Below are 26,255 nucleotides of genomic sequence, written 5' to 3'. Positions count from 1 at the left end.
TTCTTTCTTGAGAATATGCCACTATATAATATATTGGCTTTCATCTATTCCCACATTAATGGATATTATAGATTCTGTTGTTTTATGATCTTCTTCAAATTCACAAAACACAGTAATGATAGAAAAGCTCATTTCTGGGCTCTCTGAAATAAGATGAGTCTGTCAACAAGTTCTATTTCACCTCTGACTTAAAGCTTCAAACGTTTTTGAATTTTAAGGTATCTGAGGGCACATTTATAAGTTGTATTATGCTGTGTTTAATGAAAGCCTTTTGAGTTTCTCTTATTTTTTTATATTCTATCTTATCTTATAAATATTTTTGAAGTTTGTTGTATTTCTTCTAACCATAACGAAAGCTCGTTAGGAGCAACAATCGTGCCTTACTTGTTCTTGTACTCAGTTGAAGCCTAAAAATGCCCAGCCCTTACTGGGTGATCTTGAAAAATGTCTCAGACAAGGCTGATGATAATTTTCAAAATATTTCTATTTCATTGAAAGTGATGATGGTTCAAGATCCAGAAAATAAGCAGAAGCACCTACAGTCTTGGAATATCCTACTGGGAGGCATCATTACGAGTCCCTAGGTGCCTACAAGCCCTCTAGGTAAGCATTCGGCCCTTGATTTCTAGGGAGGATACTCCAGATCCTCCTTCTTCCCCTCTGAACTGCTAGGCCAAGTCAAAGGATAACAAGAATCTTTTCTCTTTGCAAGTTTACCAGCAGTGTTGCAGATGGATGCAGGTGTACAGTAGGACTTTGCTACCCATCTCTTTGGACATTTCTATTCTGCTCATTACAGCCTTTAGACACCTACTCAGCCTGTTGAGGGCTGGGGAGGGGAGGGCTAGACCTTTGACAGAAGGGTGCTTTTGGCGGGGGTGAAGGGGGCAATCCCAGGCACTTCTGTGAAGTCCAGCAGCTTGACACTAAGGGCTTGTCATAAGGCTTACGTACCCCTTGTCATATGCATGTAATTTCTAATCAACCTCCAAATTCTTAAATCTCAGTTGACCATTTTCATGGTTTTTTGGGACAGGTCACAGTGACACTTTATAAAACCACTCCATTATCAACATCCCACTAGGCATTTTGGTAGCATCTAAATACGTATATTGTAAAACAAAATAAAACAAAACCATAATATTTGTATTCTGTCTTGCAAGGTGGAATATTCTAAATAACAGTCATACCTCGGTACTTGTCAGCTTCAGAACTCATCAAACCCTGCACTCATTTCATTTCAATGAGAAAAAAATGTTTCAGCACTCCATGCTTGCTCTGGACTCTGCACTAGAACTTGTATGAGTCATGATGCTGCCCCTCAAGAAAAAATGCTTCATCATTTGGTACTCTCAGTGTTGGCACTTGTCACGAGTTTTGGAATGAATTCATGACTACCAAAATACCGCTGTAATTTATCCTAATAATGTGGTAACATCTGGTCAAAGTTAAACTAGGCTTCTCCCTAACTGTCATTAAACTTAAAAATGCCTGGAGTCCCTTTTGCACAACATGAGATGAAGGGACAGGGAAGGTAGTGAGATTTGCTTTTCACTGTCTAGCCTTTTGTACCTTTTGAATTTTGTCCCAAATGCATGAGTGACTTATATTAAAAATGAAATGAAATAAATTCAGCTCAAAAGACCAAATATATTTCCCCTGAACTTCTTGTTCTTGATCATAGCACATAAGAACTAGAAGAGAGATACCATTTTCAACTTCTCATTTTACAGAGATTGCAACTAAAGTCTCAAGATATTATTATTCAGCTAATATTCCTTTCCTGAAAAATTCCGAAAAGTAGAATATAGCTTCTAAAAAAATTTTGTAAATACTTAAAATACCCACATTGTCAATCAAAACAAATTTTACAAAGCTTCTTTTTAGACTAATTTCTAGTTTGTAAAGAGTGACCTACTTAGGACCAGTCTGTTAAATAAAAACGAGATTTTCTTTAAGATTGGCCAAAACTGGATGCCAGTTTGGTGATCCTCTTAAAGAATCTTATATCTACCACAATTCTGAACAACTTGTTTCTCAGCTTTGCTCCATGTGACTTCATTTTCTCAAGGAGGAGGAAGACACTGATTTCCACTCTTCAGTAAATTGGTGGCACAACCAAACTTTTCTGTAATATGTTACTAAAAATATTAAATCTCAATTTTTAGGATGAAGAAGATGAGAAGAAAGAGGGGCAAGGGGGCAAGGAGGCACGCAGAAGAGGAGGTTTGTAGGTAAAATCTGGAAGGAATCGCCTGTGACTATAGGAAGGTATTTAGAGAGGCAGCCTCCTGGTCCTGCTGTCATTTGGGGAGTTTTCCCTTGTGGTGAACGGAGCTTCTGGCGCAGGCCCATTGTCATAGCGTCGCTAAGTCTAGGTGCTGGGGAGGATTTATGAAATTCTCTTGCTAGTTTCCCTCCTCTAACAAGTGAGAAAAACTAAAGTTTAGAAAAGCAAATGAAGGGTTTCTTTTTTTAATGGTGATAAAGTAGTGAAAAATCTTCAGAATTCAGATTTCCAGGCTCCTGACAGAAGCCTTTTGTTGATGTTGTTTTCATATATGAATGGGTTAAAAGCTTGTATGGAATGACAGCTTAGGTTTCTGCTGTGATTTTTCAAATGAAGAAAAGGATGAAAGCCCTCTCCTTATTTGTATCTAGCACTCCAGGTTTTAATTTCTGACCGGGTAGCAGCCGGTCCTTCCTTGCCTGCAGCCAGGCTGACACTCGCTGTAAAAAATGAACCAATTAGCCTCACAGGCAAGTACATGTCCCCTGCAACATTCAAGGCAACTCAGTTTCTATTGGTTTTTGTTTATAATAGCTATTACTGGTTTTCTGTGGAGTGGGGAAGAAAAGCCCAACACCACATTTGGCTTAATTTTCTTGATCCTTACCTAAAAAATGAGGTAGTGATGTGTGTGCCTGTGCAGTGTGTGTGTGTGTGAGTGTGTGTGTGTGTGTGTGTGTGTGTGTGTGTGTGTTAGGTGAGTCCATGTAGCTATGTGCGCTGACTGGTGTGTGTGTGTGTGTGTGTGTGTGTGTGTGTGTGTTGGGGGTGGGGTTTGGGTTAGGGTTTAAAGTGGGTGGACGTTTTCTGAGTGTTTATGCCTGAAGAAAATAATCATTTTCTTACCAGAAAGTGATTTAAAAAGATTCAAGGCAGAACTGTACCCTGTACTTTGGTGATAACACATCAATAATTACAAGCTACTTTCTTGACAGTTTAAAATTCATTGCAAATGGAGGGGGTGACCATTTAAAGCATCACATGGTGATAGTTAAAACCATTCCCAGTCTCAGAGATTTAGACAAAGATTTAGGCAAAGATCTCAGAGATTTAGCTACAATCAAGGGACAGTGATTATAGCTAGAGAGCCCACAGCCTTCTCTTGGCAGTTGTGGGTTTATAGCTTTCGAAATTTTGCATGTTGCTCTCAGGTTGTTTATGCTTATTCAGCATATAAAGGAAAGGGAAAAATCTGTTATCATTCCCTTGGAAACCAAATGTTCACAGCATAAGCTGACAAATATCGCTTATGTTTTAGCATTATTTCTATGTTCACCCTAAGCATCACTTGGTGTGAGAATTTTTAAGGCACACGAATGTGTCACACAAACGGGAGCAGAGACCTTCCCTGCCTCGTTCAGGGCTGTGTCCCTGGTGCAAATATGTGTTAAGTGCGAGCAGGAAGAAAGAAAGTCAGATGTTTGGTGATACAATATTGAAGGTTTAGAGCTGAACAACCACTTCCTTCTTATTTTATTAATAGAGGCCAACCCAGAGTCTCTAAATGACTCGTCTTTGAATCACACTACTCTCTGTGACCCTCATACTCCAAGCTTTTTAGCATGGCATTTTGGACCTTTCACAGCCTGGCATTGGTCTTAGTCTGTCTCTTTTTTAATTTTAAACCCAACAGTATCAAGCAGCTAGCTCTCGACACATAGTGTGCTTTAGTTCTGCCGCTCTCACAAAGAACTTGTGAACGGCAGCTTCAGGCCACCCATGGAACTTGCCAGGTAAGGCCCGTTCTCTACCCATGAAGAGATTCCATGCTCGCATGGGAGAGAGACTCACAAGTAATTTCTTTACTCTGTCACCAGATTAGGACCCTGGCTGTAAATTCTCGTGGCCCTCAATGCTTTAGCCCTAATTATCTTTCTGCTCAACAGTAAGCTTCCAGCAGGACAGATGCTATGTTATCGGCAGACTGCTGGTGTCTAGCATATTACTAGCATGTGATAAGCACTCAGTAAATACTGTGGATGGAAGGGAATGAGGGAAGAAAGTGGAGAGGACATGTGGAAATACTTGAACCTTTGCACAGGTTGTGCTGGAAATTTCAGGACGTTTCTAGAAAACTTCCGATAAAGCTTCTCCTAGAGCTATAACCTGAAGAAAAGTTAGTCTCTAAGAAAAGGTGGAGGGAGGTTCCTAAGCAGTGGGGTGTCCACAGACTTGCAGGCGTGGACAAATAGCATGCCAGGGGGTGTAGACCACAGCCAGAAAGCACTGCTATTACTATCTGAGGAGCCACACTGGGAGGGCTGAGTTTTGCTCATATATGCATGACAGAAAGGTCACCTATGAAAGAAAATAACTTTACGTGTCAGAGCTTTAAAAATTCAATGACACATTGCTATTTTCTTCTTGGCCAACTGAAGAACACACTGTCACCATATAAAAGTAGGTCCGTAACATGGTGTCAACTAAAAATATCTCTTACTTGGCATTTCAGCAATTTACATTGATGACTTAAATTTATAAGAAACCAGGGTTTGTTTTTTTTAAATAAAAGGTCATATGAAATGTCAGGAGAACACCTTGTAAAGTATGTAATTGTCTACCACTATGCTGAACACCTAAAACGAATACAGAATAATATTGAATGTAAGCTGTAATTGAAAAAAAAATGAAAACTTAAAAATAAATTAAAAGAATTAATAACTGTGAAAAAAATTTTATGACAGAACCTCTCATTCCTTCAGATTTTTATACTGGTTATTTAAAAATTTTCTCTCTTTTGAAAGTATTGGGGATAAAATGTCCCTCCCTTGAGCTCACTGATTCTACTCCACTCAAGTGATACGTTACTGGGCAACCGAACCCTCTCAGGTGTAACACTCCACTCCCTCTCACCCTGGTGGAAATTGCTAGTGTGTGGGTCCCGATCCTGCTCCTCTCCCTGGAGGGAGCCCACTGAGCTGCTCCCCCCACTGAACAGTGCTTCAGGGGGCCAAGTTCTACTCTAACTAGGAATAAGCTCAGTTCAGCCTGGGCAGGGCAGTCTATAGAAAAAGCTTTGTTTTCCAATCCAGCTTTAACAATAATAAAATTGATAACAGCTTGATCCGGGTATGATATTTGTGTCTATTTTGCAATTGTCTTAGAACTCTGAAAGGAGGGGCACATGATTAAGTGAAACTTTCAAAACCACACATATGTTATAATAAAGGTGGTTTTATTCTTTAGTCTCTTGTATGGTGTATGTATGTGTAAGTGAGGGGAAGGGAGAAGGATGAGAGAAAATCATATATATAAAAGCTTTTATTAACCAGGATGTTAAATAACCATTCTCTGGTTATGCTTAACTCTGTAGTTTAAAACTTAAAAAAAAAAATAAAATGAAGGAATGAATAACATTATTTCTAAGATCCTGGCTTATTCAAAAACTAAACAAAGCAAGGTATCCTATTTACCTTGATCAGAATAGCTGTAAATTCTTATTTTAAATGCTTTTGAGGATTTAATATATCTATTTTTTCTTTAAGTTATAGTTTATAAGATTTTTGGATTTTGAGTATCAGTTTCCCAGGTGGAATTTTGATCATGGCACACTTTTATTTCTATTAACTAGTTGACAGTGTGTATGTGTTATTTAGAGAAGAATGTAGAGGCTAAATTACTCAGGGTCTTGACTAGTAATAATAAAAACTAGCACTTAACACTTATTCTGTTGCAAGTTGTTTTAACATCTTTTTCTTTTCCTCTTATAACCAACCTAAGAAGAAGGTACACCATTATGACCGCTCTATATACTAGGAAGGTGAGACACATAGAGGCTGGTGGCTTTTCTAAGTTCCCAGACTTAGTGAATAACACAACTGGGACTTCAGCTTTTGCCAATTTGGCACAAAAAGTATGGTCCATGAATCAGCATCATCTGGGCGCTTGTTAGAAATGTAAAAACTCAGGCACCAACCCAGACTTACAGCATTTTAATGAAGACCCAGTGCTGGTTCCTGAACACCTTCAAGTTCAAAGAGATCTGCTGTAATTCGTTGTAGTACTCCCCTTGAGAAGGAATCTGGATATTATCCTAGGCCAGTGGAGAGTCAGGGAAAAATCTGAAGAGACTGGCGCAGTCAAGTGTGTTTGGACCAATTGTTTTACGTCAATCACTCTGGCTTCAATGTGCAGGACCCAGTAGAAGATTGCAGTTATGAAGGCGGAGAGACCAGTGAAAGGTTACTCTTAGACAAGTAAAGGAAGAAGGCAGTCCGAAATAGGGTGGTGGCAGTCATAAACGGGGGGGATAGGCGAATGGGCAAGGTAGTGCTGACAGAACTTAGAGATTCTTTGGGTATGTAATTGCGGGAGAAGAGTTAGTTCACCCCAAGTTTCTGGCTTAAGCAATTGGTTGCCTCATGGGGTCATTTATTGTGTAAGAATGTACTTGGAGGAAGTAGGGTGGAGAATAGGAGAGGGAAATAATAAATTTACTTTTAGATTAAAATGATAAAATTTGAGAAGACTGTCGGACAGCCAAATAGAGCTGTTCAGGTGGTGCTAAAGGGATGGGGCAGAGAAACCATATAAATTACTTTGGCATTTTGGAAGGGGTCCTATGGCAAATTCTTTGTCAAAATTTTTACCTGGCTTGCCTTTGATGTTCCTCCCTCCCTTCCCAATTGCATTTACTTGAGTCCAACCTGTTCTCAACAGTCCTGCTTCAAGCAGGCAGTTAGATATTCAGGCCTGCAGTTTAGAAAAGTATCTTAGCTAGAGATATTTTGGATTCATAAGCACATAGAATAGATGATAAATGAAGTGATGGAATTACCGAGAAAGAGAAAAGGCGTCTAGAATATAGGGGAGAAGAAGGGAAATCTGCTAAACAGACTGAAAATAGTGGTTTTAGATGTGGAAGGAAAACCAGGAATTTCATATCATGGAAATCCTGGGTAAATAGTGTTTCAAGGTGGGGAAACTGGAGAATAGGGTAGAATGTCTTTGAGACACCACAGAGAGACTGAGAAATGTCCGCTGGATTTAGTAATACACCAGAAATTATAACCTCAGTAAGCGCTGGGGAAAGCTTCTGAGGACTGAAGCTGGGGTGCAATAGATTGAGGAAGTACAGGATCTTCATAGCGTGTAGACAGTTCTTTCAAGAGATTCATCTACGCAGCTGGAGAATGAGGGTAACTGGAGGAGCTGAATAATAAAGAAGCTTTTCAAGATGGGAAATTTGTAACATGTTTAAATGGAAGGAGCCAATAAAGAAGGAAGGATTAGAACCTGTGATCCCTGAAGTGGAGGGTCGAAGATAGCCACCTTTAGTTTAGATCTTCCCTTTTGTGTTCCAACCCACCAGCAGGTGGGTACAGGGATTCAAGGACAGCCAGAGAAACAGGAAGGGCTGCTGCAGTCTCCCTTCCCACAGTCCGGCTCTTCAGAGGCTTCACCGCATGCGCCCCCCCCCCCCCCCCCCCCCCCACCGCCCCTCTTACATCCTAAGCCTTGCTTCTACCAAAGAAGCTGTTCTGCTACTGGAATCTTCCACTGTTCTCTCCATGACACTCTGCCCAGAGCAAGGGTGACATAAATTAAGCACCTGCTTTGAAAATTAACCCTTAAGCTTCCTCTTCAATTAAAATCCTTGCCTAAAGTTCCTGTCCTCAGGTGAAGAATGTTTAGAGACCAAGTTTTGGCGTACTTCCTCCCAAAGTCTTTTGACAACTTGGTGAACACACCAGCCCCAGGATGTCTGAAGCTGAGGTCTATGGTTTCATAGAGAGTAGTGGTTCATAATGAGGGCCTCAGAGAATACTCAAAGACAGATACATCATTGAACTATCTATTTGTAGTGGACTCTTTTTCTGAGAAGAGGGTATAATTAGATCAAGGGGATCTGTGACCGCAAAGATGTGGCAAAAGATAAATGCTTAAGCTGATCATTTTGGAGGGATGCAAAATGTTATGGCAAGCAGGGGTTCTCCTCCTCCTTCGCCGCCTCCTCCTCCTCCTCACAGCCCCTTCCAGGGTAACAAAAGGTAACAAAGGAAAATGATGACAATCCGACAGGGAAAAGACAATTATTAGAACACGGAAATGCAGGATTGTTTAACTGACATCTGACTCAGAGCTTCCCATGTGAACCCAAGTATTTGCTTTTCAATTCCAAAGACATCATGTTTTCTAGATTAAAAACATAAAGAACAAATCAAGATTTCTCCATGTTCTATAAAACCATTTCTTTTCAACATCACAGTAGAAAGTTACTAGGCTTGTCTAAGGAACCCAAATTAATCCAGCTTTACTCAAAATGTTGCTGGCAAGTATAATAAAAATAAGAGGTAAACCTGTCAGTGAGGTGATGTTACATTAAAACACAAATCTGCTTCTCTTGTTTAGGCAGAACAGTCCCCAAATTGGCAACTAATGATAACATGTGGGAATTAATAGAACGAGTGTAGAAACCAGACATCAGAGCTTTCTTTGTCCATCAGGCAGCTTGGATTACAGCTTTAGGCATATGTCATAGCAAATATGTTAAGAACTCTCTTGTACGATATGTACATTTGCAATGTTTGTGTTATATTTTATACCACATACTTTGCTAATAAAAATGCTGTAATTTCTACATGATCGTTTTATGGATGTGAAGTGACAGCTGAAATGACTTGAGGGTTTCTTATACTTTATTTATAAGAATTACACATTTTATTAATGCTTTTTTTGGTTTTTTAGTTTTCACAATCCTGAAAATAAAGGGGACAGCTGAGAAGCTGCATTTTGTTTTCAAATGGATGATAGACACCAAAGAGGGTCTCACTGAAATAGTGAAGGAGAAACCACAATGGGTGCCTGCTTTTGCTTAAGCAGTGCTAGCTTGGCTTCAAGAAACAATGCTTTAGGTACACAGAGTGTATTATATATCTGTGTGGGCCAGACACACACACAGACGTTTTAATGTAACCTTAGAACACCTCAGATAAGGAATTCTCTCTATGCTTGTCTCTGGAAAGTAGGCAGGGTTTTTTTTAAAATAGCCAGAATCTCATTTAAAATATGTAAATAGCTTCAAATTGTGCTCTGGATATATAAATCCAGCCATGAAACACCCCCAGTGATAAAGTTAGTCATTCAAACAAATTAAGTCAAATGGAACCCCGGAACCCTGCCCCCCTTTATGACAATGAAGCTATGCCACAAGGCCATTTTCAGAACTCAGGAGGCAGCTCCAAAGAACTATCTGGACACTGTTGCTTCCACATGTATATCATCAAAATGAGAAACCTGAAAAGCTCAGCATATAAAGTCTGATTAACTGTTGACTCAACTGACTTTTAAAAAGTTTCTAAGAAACTTCAAGACCTATACTCCTCTTGCCAGTATAAGTTTTCTCTTATGCAGTAGCTAGAAAGTTTATAAGAATTTTTTGTACTTAAGAAACCAAAATACCACATAAAACACATGTAAGAAACATTAAGGAAAAGAAGACAAAACTTACTTTTTCTTAAGGTTGCTCCTCCCTGTAATTTAAACAGTTGAAAGGAGGCTATGTGATGATTTTTTCCCTGCAACACATTCATAGGTCAACTCCAAAGGGATAGAATGAGCCACAAGAGCTATCTGAGGGTCCCTCCCAATTGCAGCTTTTTCAACTTAGTAGAAGAAAATAGGAGGATTAGTGGGTTTCCTCCAAGTCTTGTGACGTGCACATAGCTGACTCCTACTGGGCTGAAAAAGCATTCCTTGTCAACTTGTACTTAAAATTACAAGTAACAAGTTCTCTGCAGGACATCCTTAAAGGGCAATCCTGCCAGGATTAGTATTTGAAATATCTGGATCAGCTCCAAAAGGTTTAAAATACAAACTGTGCGTACACACTTGAGAAATTCCCATTGCTGAGGCTAAATTAAGGGCACATTTAAATTTTAAAAATTTATAAAAGGCTAATGTATTTTGTTCCTTTGATTAATGTTTTTTGTTCGTTTGTTTGTTTTGTTTTTTGGTGACTATCAGAACCCTTCTTTTAGGTTAGAAATGTCTGAAGCACAGAGCTTTTCGTCCTCACCTGTAGTGGTTGCTAGCTTGAGATGAACCCGTGGTTGTGGCCTCTGTCACTGTCTTCTTGGGAAATCTAGAAACTTGGAGCCTCGGATTTGACTGGAATAACTCACGGTTGTTACCTGCTTCCTGCACCTGCAGTGTGGACTGAGCACCCTGTTTCTGCCTGCTGCCCTGTGAGCTGGTAACGATTGTTATGTCATCTCCGTGGCTGTATGATTTCACTCAAGCACAGACCAGACTCACCTGGTTTTTTGAACACTTCAATTCAAAACCTGAAAAGTGGCCAGAGATTTCAAGTGCTGAATTTAAAGAAACGTTTGAATATTGAACTAATCCACAAAAGGAATTTTTAGTGGGTCAAATTGATTCACAAAGCAAGTGGGCTTTGCTCCTAGAGTCTTCGTTGGAAGCCATTTCTTTGGTTTGCAAGGTGGGATGAGAAAAGAAATGTTCTGCCTTAACTCCATTTAATTCTAGACCAAATTTAAGCGGTCCTTGTTCTAAGTGCTAAAGGAATGATACGTTAATATTTTCTGAGGTCAAACTCAGGTATGTACAATTTAAAAAAAAAAAAGGGGGGGGGGCTAGCGAAAGGAAAGCCAATTAACTCTGTTTTGTTATTCATCTACTTTAGTGATTAAGATATCCAGAAAATGAAAACATGCCGATTAGCTGCGACACACTGACCCAGTGAAAGGACACGAGTCACCTTGTTTCCCGGGTTCATTGACTCTTTTAAAGGCTCCCGTTTTCAGGACAATGGTTATTAAACTTTTCAACTTAGTGCATAAGTCATTTCATGGTCCTCCTCTGGTTTCTCTAGCTTCATTTTACCCCACTTCTCAGACCATTTCTTTCTCATAGTTTCAGGTTCTTCAAGTGCCTCATTTCATATTAATTCATGTCCTAGTACTTATGAATCTCCTTTCCCCCTCCCAGAAATGTCTGCTACCCCTTCCCCATCCCACCAGGCTAATCCTACTTGTGCTTCGGGAGTCGGTTCAGGTCATCTCTAGGCTGTTCAATTCCTTTCCCTGTTGCGCAAGACAGATTGACTTTCATTTCTTCTCCCATAGCATCCTCTGATTACTGATCTCCAAGCACTATGCACACATTGAGCTGTAATTGTTGACTCTTGCCATCTCTTTGAAAGCAAGGCAAATTTTTAAGATTTACATTAGTATTCCTGGTACTTAACTGTCATACAGGATTTGGGAGATTATTGAGCCAAGGGTTTAAATTCCCCCAGTCCTTTCTTCTATCACACAACATAATCTCTTCTACCCTGCTCTTTAAATACACATACAAGTAAACTTATTACTAATCACTGAAGAGAAATACAGGTCAAATAGAGGTAAGCCTGGTAAAACAAATAGTAAAACTCAACAGGAACTTACAATAGTTTAATACATATTTAGTCTTTCCTTTTTTTGTGATATAAATAGAACACTATGATTCTGAAAACCAGAAAGTCAGGGATTCTTTCTTAGTTTGGAAAGTCTCTCCTGGCTTCATGTATTCTTTTGTTTGCTTAGGGTGGCCTTCAAGGTGGAGCAATTTGTGTGAATCATGGGCCACTTGTTTCCAGATTTCTGTGGAAATATACATTGCAGAGTTTATATATGTGTTTTTGTTTCACTTCCATATACACTGGGGTGAAAATACCACAGTTATTGGAGAAAGCAAACCTTCCGTTGTTCCAACCCCCTACCCAACTCACATAAATTAGTTCTTGATAGAAACCACCCCACTTGGCCCTGGGTCCAGTGGCATTTCTGAGGAAGGAATGAACTCAGTCTACAGGCTGTACTATACTTCAGATGATTTTCGTTCTTAACCTCAACCTTGGTGCTTTTCGGTCTGAAAAAAGTACATTCCCTCAAGGGTTCAAGATGGTTCTACATTTAGGTTAAGCAGCTACTACATTTATTGTTCTAATTTAGCATTAAGATCTTTTCTAAAAACATACTGATTTTGGTAAGCCACGCCACTCTTCACTGAGTCTGATTGCAAGGTTTCCCTTGGTTCTTCAAAAACATAGGTCTAGAGATGGGAACAAATGAACATCAAGGCCTGAACACGTTATTCAAATAATTCTACTGTGTCTTTAATAGAAGAAAGTAACAGGTAAGAGTAGAAAAGCATATTTGCTGAAATCTAGCTAAATGAAAAGGTTTACTAAGGTGAAATGACTAATGAATGGCAAACTTTCAAGGAATGAAAGACACTGAGGACTATGAAACTATTTTTATGTAAGAATATAGTAAAATCCTTGAAAAATGTTCAGAATAAGAGTTAAAAATGTATATATAATACATGCATTAATTAATGTAGTAATAATTAAAATAATGGAGGCTTCAAAGTTCCATATTTAATAGAAACAATAGGCAACTTTATTTTAAACAGCATTCTTAAATTGTCTAATATTGTAAACAATAAACAATTTTTATTTTATTAACAAATTAGATTTTTACATAAAAATCAGTCATGTAATTTTATTTACAAAAACAATAAAAATTGTTATTTACTATGGAAAATAAGAACTATTTTGATAAATAAAAAATATTTAATGCATAAGAATGATTTTGTTTTTATTTGCTTATCTTTTATTTTTATTTTCACAAACTACCATCTACTTTGACAAGAACGAAGATTACTTTGGTATCTTCCAAATTAACAATAAAATTCTTTTTTTCTTTAATCCTTATGAGGACACTTTTCCATTTTTTTAATAGAGAGAGGAAGGGAGAGAGGAAGAGAGATGGAAACATCAATTGGTTGCCTCGTGTACGCCCCTGGACAGGGGTCAAATCCATATCCTAGGTATGTGCCCTGACTGGGAATCAAACCCATGACTGTTCAGTTATGAGGTAACATTCCAAGAGAGCTGAATGAGCACATAAAACTAACTGGAGTTTGAATTGATGTCATTTTTCTTCCTTTGTGCATATGAAAATACATTAATAAAAAATTGCCAATGAAAAAACATTTTGAAATTATGTTATATTCCTATCAACTTTAATAATAATTAGTCTGCAATTATATAATTCCCTTTATTCAGTATTAATACTCTGTCTAGAATTAGAGGTAGGCAGATTGATTTTTATATTCAAACATTTTAAAACAAAGAGTTTTAAATACCACAGAAGGAATTATATAAAATAGTATTTTTTAATACTTGAGATTTAATTTACTATTATATTCAAAATAAATTCCTTTTGATATATAATAAATTGTTGTTTAAAACTCAATGGGTTGAAACAATTACTTAAAGGAACTATTTAAGTTTTAATTAGTTTAATTAATTTAATTAGTTTTAACTACTAATTTTTAGGAAAAAAGAATACCTATTTTTTTAATTAAGGGTTTTGAATTTTGGGGAAAAAGAAAGGTTGCAGTGATTTAAAAGCACTTACAAACCCCCTCACGACAAAGTACAATATTAGGTGCTAGAGTGACTGGTTAAATAAATGACATTTAAGAAATGCCAACTGGGTTAAAGAAAAATATTTGCCTAAAATTTTTAGTTATTACACTGGTAAAATGTGACACACTGATAAACAGTAAATTTTATTTTTTCTCTTACTCATGTCAGCATCTTGTGTTAGAATAGAGCGCAGCAATGCACGGGCCCCTCAGGTATTCGTCTCACCTGTAAAAGCGCCCCCTACGGACTCCAGCAGCCTAAGTGCACTCCTTAGGGGAAGATGCGAGGCCCTCTCTCTGCCAGAAACAAGAGCAAGGGCTTAGCAATAAAAAAATATTTTGCAAATTTCTTTATGTTAGGTTTGAAGCATTCTCTATTAATTTTAAAATACACAATTTCATTCTGATACCAAAGGGATATTTTTCTTTTTTAAAAAACATGACTACATTTTAAGTTTCTGACTATTATTTAAGTTGAAATATAGTAACACAATAAATGAGCCCTTTCCTAGAAATGAGAGATAGCAGAAAATTTATTCATCAGTTAGTACATGGAAAGAAAATAAACCTGAAATGTATAGTATTTAGACTGTCTAGAAGAAATCTTCCATGGGGGAAAAAAATAAATCTTCCATGGAGAACTCAATTTACAAAAATTCACATTTTTATAAGATTTACATTAAAGATAACAATAGTGTTTTAACTAAATTGTATATGTGGCAGGGGCCTATTGGGGGACTGGGGATTTTGAAGTAATTATTTTTTTATAACTACTCATTAATTTTGAGGAAAGATGCTTAGTATACGGCAAAAGGAAATTAAGATCATTACTCTTCTGTCACAGATGATTTTCTGGACTTGAGAACAAGGTCTTTAATGGATAAAGAAAGTTCCTGAAGCTCTTTACGAGTAGTAGTGGTGGTATCTTCTTGTTCTTTGTCTAATTCATCACTCAGGGGATCACCTCCCTGCCCAGTCTTCTTATTTTGGTTAACCAAATGCTTTACAACCAGTCCTTGATACTTTACCAAAAGAGTGTGCTGATCCTGTGAAAAGAGAAAGGAGAAGAAAAGTTAACCAACATGATTTAAGTTTTGTGGGACAAAGTAGTATTTGTTCAACCGACATACACTGAAGGTCTTCATTTTTACAAATCACTGGCCATTTTAGGAGAGAGGAAACAAAAATACAGATTATTCTAGTAGTTGATTCAGCTAGGTTCTATCACCAAACATACACTCAAAGTCATATGGAAGTTCGAAGAAGCCAAAGTTACTTTTAGTGGAGGAGTTACTCAGAAGAATTTAAGCAGCTTAAGACTTTTTAGGAGGCCCTTGAAGGACAAGTTAAAACTTGAATAAGCTGAAGTGAAAGACTGGACATTATTATATCTTTTCTAAAAGTGTAACTTCCAAATTCAGAATATTCTTCACCATGGATCTGATAGAATCCTAAAAGATTCTTGAGCTATACTGAGTTTTTAAAATCAATCTCCTAATTCCCTGCTTGCATTTGTGGAAACAGGATGATGACATTAATATGTTTTGGTGGTCACGACTCACATCTATCCACTTAAAATATTTGGAATCTAATACTTTAAAAGTTTCAAGTGCACTGAAAATGTAATACCTCTGGAATTTTACTATTAAGAAAAGCAATGATCTGTGGGACGCATCTTCCAGGGGCGTGGAGCATGCTGTGGGTAGAGAACTGGAACAACAGGACTGAGGTGAGGTGCAGAATAAGAGCAGGGTCTTCTGTGACTTTCAGCTGCTCAGCCAGTGCTTGTCGATGCTGGAACAGGATCTGCCTAAAGAAGAACAAAAACACACAAATCCTCACCCATTTCAGTTCTTCCCTTCTGTGTTCATTTTTAACTTCTCTAGTTTGATGATCTAGTTCCATAAACATTTTCAGGGACCTTTTTAGATATGGGATACAGACACACATAACCTTAAATGGCATGGGTAAACTAATAGGCTAGAAAATGATAGAAAAAACAATATAGAAAGATACTCAAAACACTCTTTTTATTTTGAATTGTAGGAGCTCAAACAGAAGAGCATTCATTTAAATAGGTTTCCTGTGAAGAAGGTCTTGCAGCTAACAAAAAGTTCCCAGGCTTATCAACTGTGGCATTAAGGAACTCTGTTACCTTATCAAGGAGAGTCGGAGAGGGATACTGAAGTATAGTAAGACTGAATATGCCTGAAGGTGTGCAATCGTTTAGACACAACAGTTCTCTAGGCAAGATTCAGAGAGTCGAATTCCAATTTCAGATATAACACATCTAAGAGCTGATTAATAATATAGATTAATTCATTGTTACCTTTCCCTTTTTTTGTCTCCCTTTTTCACCATAATATCACATGTTTCTGCTGCAGAATCCAGACAAGAAAGAAAGTCTTCTATGCTCTGAAAAGGTATTTAACACCATGATTTTTATAAACAGTTGACTAAAGAAAGCACAACAATTGATACTATTTTATAACTGCATACTCTAGATAGAATTTTTAAAAATTTTGTCATTAAATTTGAAATTGTGACTTAGGACTTTAAAGAGGGTAAACTGCCCCCAACTTGGTCTCCTCCTTTACCTCCTAAAAAGATAGCTGGGTGCAGAATACTAGTTTTAGACTTAGCTTAAAATTATTCCAATAAAAATCTACTCAAAGGTCACAAATTTTAGCTCCAATATATATCTAAATAAAATCAAACTTTACTTACCTTTTCATTCAAGGAGCTATGGAGTTTTGTGAGAGCTACTTTAGTTTCTTCTGATAATTTACTTAAAATTTTTTTTCTTACCTATGGGGAAAAAATTCTTTAGGTATTGTGATTTTGAGAGATGTTAGATATAAGATCAAACAAAATGAAACACAAAAAAACATTTATTGCTATAACATATGTTGAATGGAATTGATCTTCGTTCTTGAATTTTATATCTCAAAACTAGGAACAATGATATGCTGAAAACCTTCTCAAATCAGAGAACTAGCAATCGCCTGTCAGCCAAAGAGAACAGACGCAGCCCTACTCTTCTCATCTGCCAGCAGTAAAAGAGGAAGATGAGAGAGAAAGAAAGAGACAGAGAAACAGAGAGAGAGAGAGAGAGAGAGGGAGGGAGGGAGAGAGGGAGGGAGGGAGAGCTGAGGCGGGGTGGGGGAATCGAGAACAAGAGTTCTCTTAGGGACTAATTCTCCTCAGAATTAGTATAAATATTGAAATGAGATAGTGTGACTAAAAGAAAATGGCTGCAAAGCTAAGGAATCTGGCTTGAACATTAAGGGACCTGCAACTCAGCAGGAAAATGGAATGTGACTAACCAATAACTAGGAAAAAAATAAAGCTGTTGGTTCCCGGGTAATTAAGCATCATTACTTTTAACAGACTGGTTATATTACCAATACTGCTAGCAATTGTATATACATTGTACTAAACTTGACCTAAAAATCTTATTGATTTGTTTCCTAAAAACTTTTTTCTCTCTTTTTGTTTTAGACTATTTCAGATATGAGAAAATAAAATATGCTCAGATATCACAACAAAACACATCAAGACTGGCAAGGAAATCAAGACGTACTTCACTTGTAATGGCTGCAGGATCATCGACTGCCATCATTAAATCCGAAGCTAAGAAGTTGAAAATGAGATTAGTGACATCAGTACAAACTGTCTTTAGCAAGTGTTTGGTAAGAGCAGTCTGTGTATCATCTGAAAAATAAAGGTGCTTTATTAAAGTGAAGGTCCAAGAAAAACTATGAGAATTAATAAATGAAGAAAACAGTACTAAGTATACCTGTAAAGAACTTGATCCCTTTTTCAAATAATCGAATATTATTGTATAGATTTGAAACCTCTTCTTGCAAGTCCTTGATTGTGCGCTTTCTGCCAGTTCCAGAGGCAGAAGTTGTTGAAGACATGAATACTGAACGTACCACCTCGAGGTAAATTTTATTAAGAGGTCTGTGAACAAAATAAACATATTTACTCTATTAAAACATACTGGGTTTACACAGGTGAAAAATTTTGATTCTATGGAAATAAGTTTTATAAAAACATCTCTCTTCTTTTAAACAAATGAGATTAATTTGGAGAACAGGTTTCAAGAACCTGTCCTCCATCCCAGAAGTTGTAACTTAAGTGGATTATTTTTCTCAATTTTAAAGTATTCAGTTATTGTGCTAAAGACAACAAAAACAACAAAAGCTTCAATTCAAATTAAATTCAGATCATCTTTTGAAATTCAATTTGGAGAACAGTACATTCTAAATCTGTTCCCCATTCTGGATTTGTAAAGTACTATAAAACATAATGCATTAAAAAAATCTTTTTGTGTTCAACTCAGGAAAGATTAATTGAAGAAGTAATGGCAAATAATTAGTAACTATTTCAGCTTTTTACATATAAAAATGACTATTTAATGAATTCACCTCACGAAAAAGTTAGATTTCTAAATTCAAAAACTTAGATGCCTTTACACAATGAAGCTACTAATTGGAGAAAAGACCACAATAGCTAGTAATGGTCAAGTAAAACACAATTTCTGTGTAAAAATAAATTTAGCCTGGCTCATTTCAAATTAGTGCTAAATTTATTCTCTTTGGAGACAGTTTGCTACTTTATTTTCTCCCTAAAGGTGCATTGTGTGCTTTCTGCTAAATCTAGATAGAAAATGATCCTTTCTCCTTTTCGGATGTTATGTAAGAGACAAGCCAGTGATTAGTGCTTGTGGTTTACTTGCACCTAGAATTGTAAGACAGGTGAATGGTGAACGAGGACACCCCCACACTCCTGCCTTTTATTCCTCATACTGCCTTGCCCAAAGCATTTAAATGTTTGTTGAACTGCCTCTGTAGGCAAACAAAGTCTGGAATTTGGCGACTAGAATAAATTCTAAGCTTTGGAAAAAAACACTAAAATATATGTTTTCTATCATCTTGGTGAAAATTTTATTTAGTAACTCACTGAATTTCTATCATCAACCAGAAAAAAAACATGTTATATACTTGCTTTATTAAGTATTCAGCTAGTTCAGAAATAAACTCCTCTGGGGCATCTTGTACACGTTTTCTTAAAAAGTCTTCAATCTCATCCTGGAACATAAAAGTAATCTCTGGCTTCTTCTTTCCTATAATAGTAATGAGCAATGAGGAAGAAAACAAGAATAAAACAAATGAGCAATAACATAAAGGAAATTATTTTACATTAACGTATTTAATAAGATGGTCATCCATTCACTGCCTATCACAAAAACTGTGATAGTAATTTCTGACACTAAAGTTGCCCATATCAAATAATAACCTACAAAAATAATTTTTAAAATAGGGTATATAGCAGCATTTTTTGAGTTATATTTTTCTAACTTCGTTTAATGACTATTTTCTACAAGTCAATCAAAAAGTAATTGATCATTTTCTCTCATCTAACATGGATGAGAATCTTTTAGGAACGAATACATTCTCTTTGTTGAACAATGATGGATACTGAGAAGAATTTCCTTCTTTATAAAAATGAATATTACTAAAAATCAAGTCATCCTTATAATCTACCTAACATCTTCAGGAAAATTCTTTATAATCAAGTGAACCACAAGCGTATTAGAATTAAGGTAAAAACTGTCCTTTTGCAAAGGCATAGATTTAAAAGAAACCTCGTAATTTTACACCTATAATTTATTTTTGCTCTCACAAAAATAATTCTATACCAAGGAAAATTTGTATGCAGCTACTAATGGAAATAACTGTTAATTGTGGAAATGTCATGCTTACTCAGTTGGAAAAGTATAGACTGCGGATAAAGAAAGCTAAAAATATTTATTAATTATGAAAATATTAAAGTGATTAATTTCAGCTAAATTAGGTAATGACTCTAAAATTGAACCCTGAGAAATAAAAATAGCTCAAAAGTCAAATTTCACTATGCATAAAGATAGAAGTAGTTGAGATTATAGCTTTAGAACAGATGAGTACTATCCTGTCTTTTTGAGACCTATTCATTCTTGTTTCATACCAAAGCTTCTGATTTCTTTGCTTCGTGCAGGCATTTGAAATTATTAAATTGTATTTCCTTCTAGTATTCTTTGAGTTGATCCTATATTTTAGTTAATTTCGGAGATTACAACACAATCATTTTTCAAAAGCAATGAAATTACCCTTTTTTTTTTTTAGGTAGAATGGTTTAACTATACCTTTATAGCCCCTCTCCATAATCTATGCCCTAAATGTGTAACACATGCCCCATTTAATAATTATTAAGGTTGCAGATATTAGAGAAGTCTTTTAATATTTAGAATATTTTAGGTATTTAATTATATTTTATTGATGATATTAGTTGTCCCAATTTTTCCCCCTTTGCCTCCTTCCACCCAGCACCCCCTACTCCCTTAGGCAATCCCCATATCATTGTTCATGTCCATGGGTCACACCTGTAAGTTCTTTGGTTACTCCCTTTCCTATACTGTACTTTATATTCCCGTGACTCGTTTATAACTACCAATTTGTACTTCTTAATCCCTTCTCCTTTTCACCCATTACCCCATATCACCCTCCCTTCTCGCAATCATCAAAATGTTCTCTGTATCTATGCTTCTTTTTCTGTTCTACTTGTTTGCTTAGACTTTTAGATTCAATTGTTAACAGATACGTATTTTTGCCATTGTTTATAGTTTTGATCTTCTTCTTTTTCTTAAGTCCCTTTAACATTTCATATAATAATGGTTCAGTGATTAGCTTTTTCTTGTCTGGGCAGCCCTTTAACTGCCCTTCTAGTGTATAAGTGTATAAGTGTATAGTGTATAGTGTATAAGTGCCCTATACACTAGGTGCACAGGCTCTAGGGTTTCCCAAGGAGGTATAGGCCAAGGTCAGCCACTACCTCTGTTCTTTCTAAGGCCACTTGGCATAAGCTATAAAGCAAACTGCAAATAACTGCTACTTGTGCTGGGCTTAGAGGTGCCCAAGTGTAGCCAGGCTGTGAACCAAGGCCAGATGCTGTTAGCGTGGGGCCTGGGGCCACTTAGCAAAAGGTACGGGTGCTCGCTGAAGCTGGCTGCTGCTTGTTTGAGAGAATTTAGGAGAGTCTGAAGCATGAGCCAAGACAAGCCATTCGTATGGAAAAGCCACGGTTAATAGCTTGGGTGTGCCCATAAGCTGGGTGATGCAAAGCCTCAGGGAATCACCAGGGTAGGGCAAAGAGTGTGAGCCAGGTTGACAGAGTCTCAAATATAGTGTCTACTGATCTATGGCTCTGCGGGAGGAGAGCTCAGAAAAGGAACAATGACTTCTCGCCAGCAGTTCTGTTTAAGACAAAGCTGCCCCAGCTCACACCCTGATGCCAGACACTTCAGTTTCTCCCTATATGCCACTGGCACTTTTCAAGCTGCTGCCCTAATGCTGGAGCTCAGAGGGAGTGAGTCTAAGTTAAGTCTGTGCATGGGCCCTTTAAGAAATACTGTTTGGGAATCCAGAAGTTTCTTCCACTGACTCAATCCCCACTAATTTTCACAGCCAGAAGTTATGGGGACTTCTCTTCTTGGCACTGGAGCCCTGGGCTGGGGGGCGTGGTATGGGGCTGGGACCCCTTGTTCCCAAGGATATCCCTCCTGATTTTTATCCACCACACGTGGCTGTGGGACCAGTCTGTTCCACATCTCTGCATCTCTGCCTCCACTACCAGTCTGGATGGATGTGGTTTCTTTTTCAATTCCGAAGTTGTAGAACTTCCATTCATCTGGATTTCTGACAGCTCTGAGTTCTATGGTTGTTCTACAGTTCAGTTGTATTTCTGATGTGGCTGAGCAAGGAGGTGTGACATGTTTACTTAGGCCACCATCCTGGAGAATCTTTGAGAAGTTTTTTCTTAAATGCACCTTCATTCCTACTGTATCTGGGAAGTGGGGAAATCTATTTATCAATGGAAAAGTAAAACCCTCATAGAACAGTCTTAATAATATTTAAAATAAGGGTAGAGGTAGTAGCTTCTATGAAGATACTCTTCCTTTAATTAATATTGTTTTACACATTATTGTGTAAACCCTCCCACATTATTGTGTAATATTAAATTGTGTAATATTAATATTGTTTTACACATTAATTGACAAGAACAGTAGCTATTTTTATCTATCTTAGAATACTTTTAAAAAATCTTTTTTAATAAGTATTTAAAATAATACATCACGAAAACTGTGGAAAAGGTAAAATAAATATCTTAAATTATCATTATTTCAATTTTCTTTCCCTTTTTGCTGGGGAAAAGGAAGTGTGAAGTATCATCCTTTGTTATTTTCTTAAAACAAAGTATCCTAATTTTATTTAGAAAAATAAGGATGTCTCTTGCTAACTTAAAATAACAAATACTAACAAGTATAGAAAAAGAAAGATGCATATAGTTAATTCTCCTCCTTAGAAGCAACTGACCAATTTGGTGCTATCATAAAAATGAAATGTGTATAAAATGAATGTTTTCTACTTAAATTTTCAGAAATACACTTTTCATAAAATACTATAACTTGTTTTGCAAAGCAGTGGGAGACCATAATAACGACTCTGCAAACTGAAACTACACCAAAATCTTAATAAAGGATGGGAAAATATACAATTTTTCTGTGATCTTTTAAAAATGTTTGTGAAAACATTAAAAGCTCTTACTAGTGGTTACAAATGTATAGGGAAATGAAAAATAGAACATACTTACAATTTACTACACTATAGCTCATCACAAATATTGAGAATAAAAGTGTTTTATTTCTTTGCAAAAAACTAATCAAGAATAGTTTGAACTGTGCTTGCCTACTTCTCACCCTGTAATTTACAATACAGGGCCTCTTTTCTATGCCTTGGCAAGCTGTCCTCCTCCATTTTTAACTCTACAACATTTTACCCCTTACCCTTTTAACACTGTGAAACACCTCTGCGAATTCCTAATATGAAGTTTTTTGCTAACTTTACACATCCTCTAAGATATTTTCATCCTTTCTGTCACAATCACTTTCCTCATTTACATCAATAAATGCACCTTTACCAAGTTCCTTTGGCTACACAGCTAGAGGCCCTAGAACAGTGGCATGTCAACATTCCCACAGTCAACTACTTTTTCTGTAACTCCATTTATTCTTGATTCCTATTTGATTAACAGTGTTATTTTTTATTTGCTGCACTTTCATCTTTGATGGCCAATTCCCTCTTTTGATTATCCATTTTTGTAAAATGTCACATGGATCTACCACTTGGAAACAGTGAGGCTACATAGCCACATGCCCTGTCTGTGCAAAAAGTGAACAACAGATGCATAGTGACCAGTCTCTGACAAACTGAAATAAGTGATGTGATCGTCATAGATCATGATGTACATCTGCTATTATGTGCTGATTTGTGGGCTCAGGAGCTAGCGGCAAAGTTAGTACTTCATGCAATTGCTCAGGTGACACACCTTGGTCATGAACCACATTTGTGGTTCAATGTGGAAATATGAACCACATTTTGTTAGGGACTAATGTCATTTAACTGAAATTTATGCCCACTGAAACTGTGCAAAGCAAGGACTTCCTGTATAAGCATATACACCTAACTGTATGCATATTAAGAAAATATTTTAAAAAACCATGCATTTACAAAGAAAGAGTAAAATAATGCTACAAACCAGTGTGAGATGACTCATCATCACTATCCTCATCTTTTCTTCCTTTCTTCTTGATTTTTTTAATTTTGTACTCTCTGGCATTGCCACCACCTCCTCCTCTTACACTTCCGCTGCCCTCTAGTAGAAAATGACATTAGTTAGTATTACCTTACTTACTACCATTTAAAAAAAATGATGACACTATATTGTCATATTTAACTTTACAGCAGAAAAATAAAAGCCAAATAATAAACTTTTAGCTAAGTTTTAATGTCAAAGTTTCTTTATTAAAACAGAAGTTTTGTAAATCCAATAAATATGAAATCTCTTGAATTTGAACAACTCCCTTAGATAGTCTATGTGCTCTAAATGCAGTCTCGTGCTCCGTCTCTAATAACACATCTTTTCTGTAGCTTTGACTTTTTCTTGGCTGAACCCATTCATTTACCTCCTTTTCTATCTTCCTCAAAAGAAATGTACCTTCATTTGCCCTTCAGTTACCACAGACTCATGAATATCCTCTATAATAATTCTTCCCAAATTTAATTATACTTGTTTTTAATTTCTTGTGAAAAATTACTAACCATAATTATAGGAGATATCCTGATTCTTCTATCACCCAACAAGATAATAAACTTCTTGAGAGCAGGAAGCATGTTTCACTAATATTCGTATCTTTGGGGTTAAAGCAAATGCTTGACGTGTAAGAGGTGCTCAATAAGTATTATAAAGCACCTAAAAATGTGCACCATGAATATTAAATTGGTTTAGTAGAAAAAAATATATCTCAACTGCCTACTGGTTAAATAAAAGCTAAAAAACCAACATTTCTGAAATAAACTAAAACACTGTAAATAAGAGTAAAAAGTGTTATTGAATTATTTCTTTATTAGAACTTAAATTTAAAATATCTATCTGATAAAAAATACACTAATAGTGGAATTGAATATTGAGAATATATTCATAAAAGTTCATTTTTTAATAAAGATTTTTTTAATTCTACATAAAATTACCTTAAATTTCATATCATAAAATTGTATGTTCTAATTTATTTTTCCTTACTTTATGAAAGAAAAAAAATTTTTTAGAAGCACAAGTCCAAAGTGAATGTGCTTTTTATTGTATTTGGTAATTAGTTTCTTATGAGGAAGATGTTCATGTCTGGCATCTTTCCATGCATTGTAACTCAACTATTATAATACAATAATAGTACTACCACTGAGACAAAATACCAAATGATCCTGAATTTTTAGAAGAAATAAAATAGACTACTTATGCTGGCAAGGTGAATTTATAACTGTATCTTCAAATACTATGATAAACTATCCATGACTGTGAATACTACTGATTCACTGAAGTGATTTACTACATAGTTTTCCTAGAATAGTGCGAAATTTCAAAATGTCATTTTTGAATGACTACAGAAAATGGCCTTTGAAGCGGAAAGAAAATGATCTCAAAGAAACAGGAGTGCATTCCCACAGCAAATAAAAATTGTTCCTACTATAAAAATTATAGAAAATACAAGCTAGTTTCGAAATGCAAGTTACTAGTATACCAGTACCACCTAGAATAATTTCTAGCAACTCTAAATTTTAAAAAATAGCATCTCCTTGGAAAATTCATTTATTTGATAAATATTTATAGATCACGTAAAACATGTCAACGGGAGTTCTAAGTACTAGGGAAACAAACAAACAAACAAACAAACAAACGAGATGGACAAGGTTCCCAAATAATAACACACATCACAGTGATAAAAGTGATATTTGGTTTATCTCTAAATGACAAAAAGGAACCAGTTACTTGACGTTCAGGAGAGAACATTCCAGGTAGAGAGAATAGCTAGTGTAAAGGCCTTGAGGTAAACGTGCCAACTCTGACAACAGTAAGGAAAAAAGGCTGCTGACTACTGGGATGGAGCATACAGGCTAAGGGGGGAACAGCAGTAGACGGACCAAGCATTAAATTAACTAGCTCTCACAAGGAAAACACAGAATAAGTAATCGCCAATATTTCCATTTTTATAATACAAATTTGATTCATTAGCAAAACATTTGATTAATATTAGCAGTCAAAGGTGACCTGACTAAATAAAAGACATTTCAAAGCGCCTAACACATGCAGAGTTCACTGCAACAAAGAAAAAAACTCATCTTTGAACTTTCTTTTTAAATAATTTACCTGTTGCTTTTCTTCTTCGTTCATCTTTTTTATCCTTTTTACCTGTATTAATGTTTTCTAAAATGGAGACTTGTTTCAGATCTTCTTCAGTTACTAAATGAACAGGATTACTTTTCAGTTCCTAAAATAAAACATGATTTTTTGGTAGTCATAAATACAGAACATTACAGAAAGCGTAAAATAAAAGTTGTTCATATACTCACATCTTAATTATTCTTGTTCGGTTTCATTGCTAAGAGCTCTACAGATCTGTCTCACGGGTGCCACTGAGACTGTTTCTCTTTGCCAAAAATCAGTCTCTTTCTTTGCTAATCTTGGATTTTTTTTATCCATTATCAGCAAACGAGAAATCCTATCTGGGTACTGAACTACTGATCACAAAGCATCAAATATAATCCTCTTCAGCTGTTACTGGCTGGCTTCGCCACTGCTTAACAGATGACCCTTACTCTGTTTCTTTTCGAGACTCCCAAGTCCATACCATCCCCGGACACCCGAGATTATTAAAAAGATAAAAGCCCCCTCCACCCTGCCAACTCCACTGTAATGAGCATATATGAACTGCATACTTAGGATATAGACTCATCCCCCTCTCTGGACTCATTCTTGATTTCTGCTTTTAAAAAAATGTGTGTTAAGAATATTGAACTATTTCCCAGTTCAGAAACTGGTTCTTTATCATGGAAAAGGGTTCATATCCATAGTGATAAAAGTACATTTTCAT

General features: G+C 36.3%; 2 protein-coding genes across 3 annotated transcripts in view; both read right to left on the bottom strand.

Annotated features, from left to right (window-relative positions):
* FHL5 (four and a half LIM domains 5) overlaps window positions 1–10,005 on the bottom strand; it is a 29,637-nt gene extending 19,632 nt beyond the window's left edge. The window contains exon 1 of the mRNA XM_054568867.1: window positions 9,741–10,005. The gene's annotated coding sequence lies outside the window, so the exon portion shown is untranslated. The remainder of the gene's footprint in view (window positions 1–9,740) is intronic.
* Window positions 10,006–12,808: 2,803 nt separating this feature from the next.
* The window catches only part of UFL1 (UFM1 specific ligase 1), a 33,834-nt gene continuing 20,387 nt past the window's right edge, over window positions 12,809–26,255 (bottom strand). The window contains exons 11-20 of one of the 2 annotated variants that reach the window (XM_054569732.1): window positions 25,532–25,652; window positions 23,369–23,485; window positions 18,743–18,860; window positions 17,529–17,695; window positions 17,313–17,443; window positions 16,457–16,537; window positions 16,059–16,144; window positions 15,359–15,539; window positions 14,561–14,775; window positions 12,811–14,026 (exon numbers count right to left, since the gene is read on the bottom strand). In XM_054569732.1, coding sequence (XP_054425707.1) covers window positions 13,939–14,026; window positions 14,561–14,775; window positions 15,359–15,539; window positions 16,059–16,144; window positions 16,457–16,537; window positions 17,313–17,443; window positions 17,529–17,695; window positions 18,743–18,860; window positions 23,369–23,485; window positions 25,532–25,652 — 1,305 coding nt within the window. In that variant the 3' untranslated portion in view covers window positions 12,811–13,938. Of the gene's footprint in view, window positions 14,776–15,358; window positions 15,540–16,058; window positions 16,145–16,456; window positions 16,538–17,312; window positions 17,444–17,528; window positions 17,696–18,742; window positions 18,861–23,368; window positions 23,486–25,531; window positions 25,653–26,255 lie in introns of both variants that reach the window. The other variant, XM_054569733.1, reaches the window with a different exon arrangement.

The sequence above is a fragment of the Pteronotus mesoamericanus genome, unplaced genomic scaffold (assembly GCF_021234165.1).
Source record: "Pteronotus mesoamericanus isolate MK-2021 breed Mesoamerican mustached bat unplaced genomic scaffold, CSHL_Meso_final contig_20, whole genome shotgun sequence".
In the NCBI taxonomy this organism is placed as follows: Eukaryota; Metazoa; Chordata; class Mammalia; order Chiroptera; family Mormoopidae; genus Pteronotus; species Pteronotus mesoamericanus.
The sequence above is the reverse complement of the archived record's forward strand: the minus strand, read 5'-3'. Positions and strand labels throughout refer to the sequence as shown.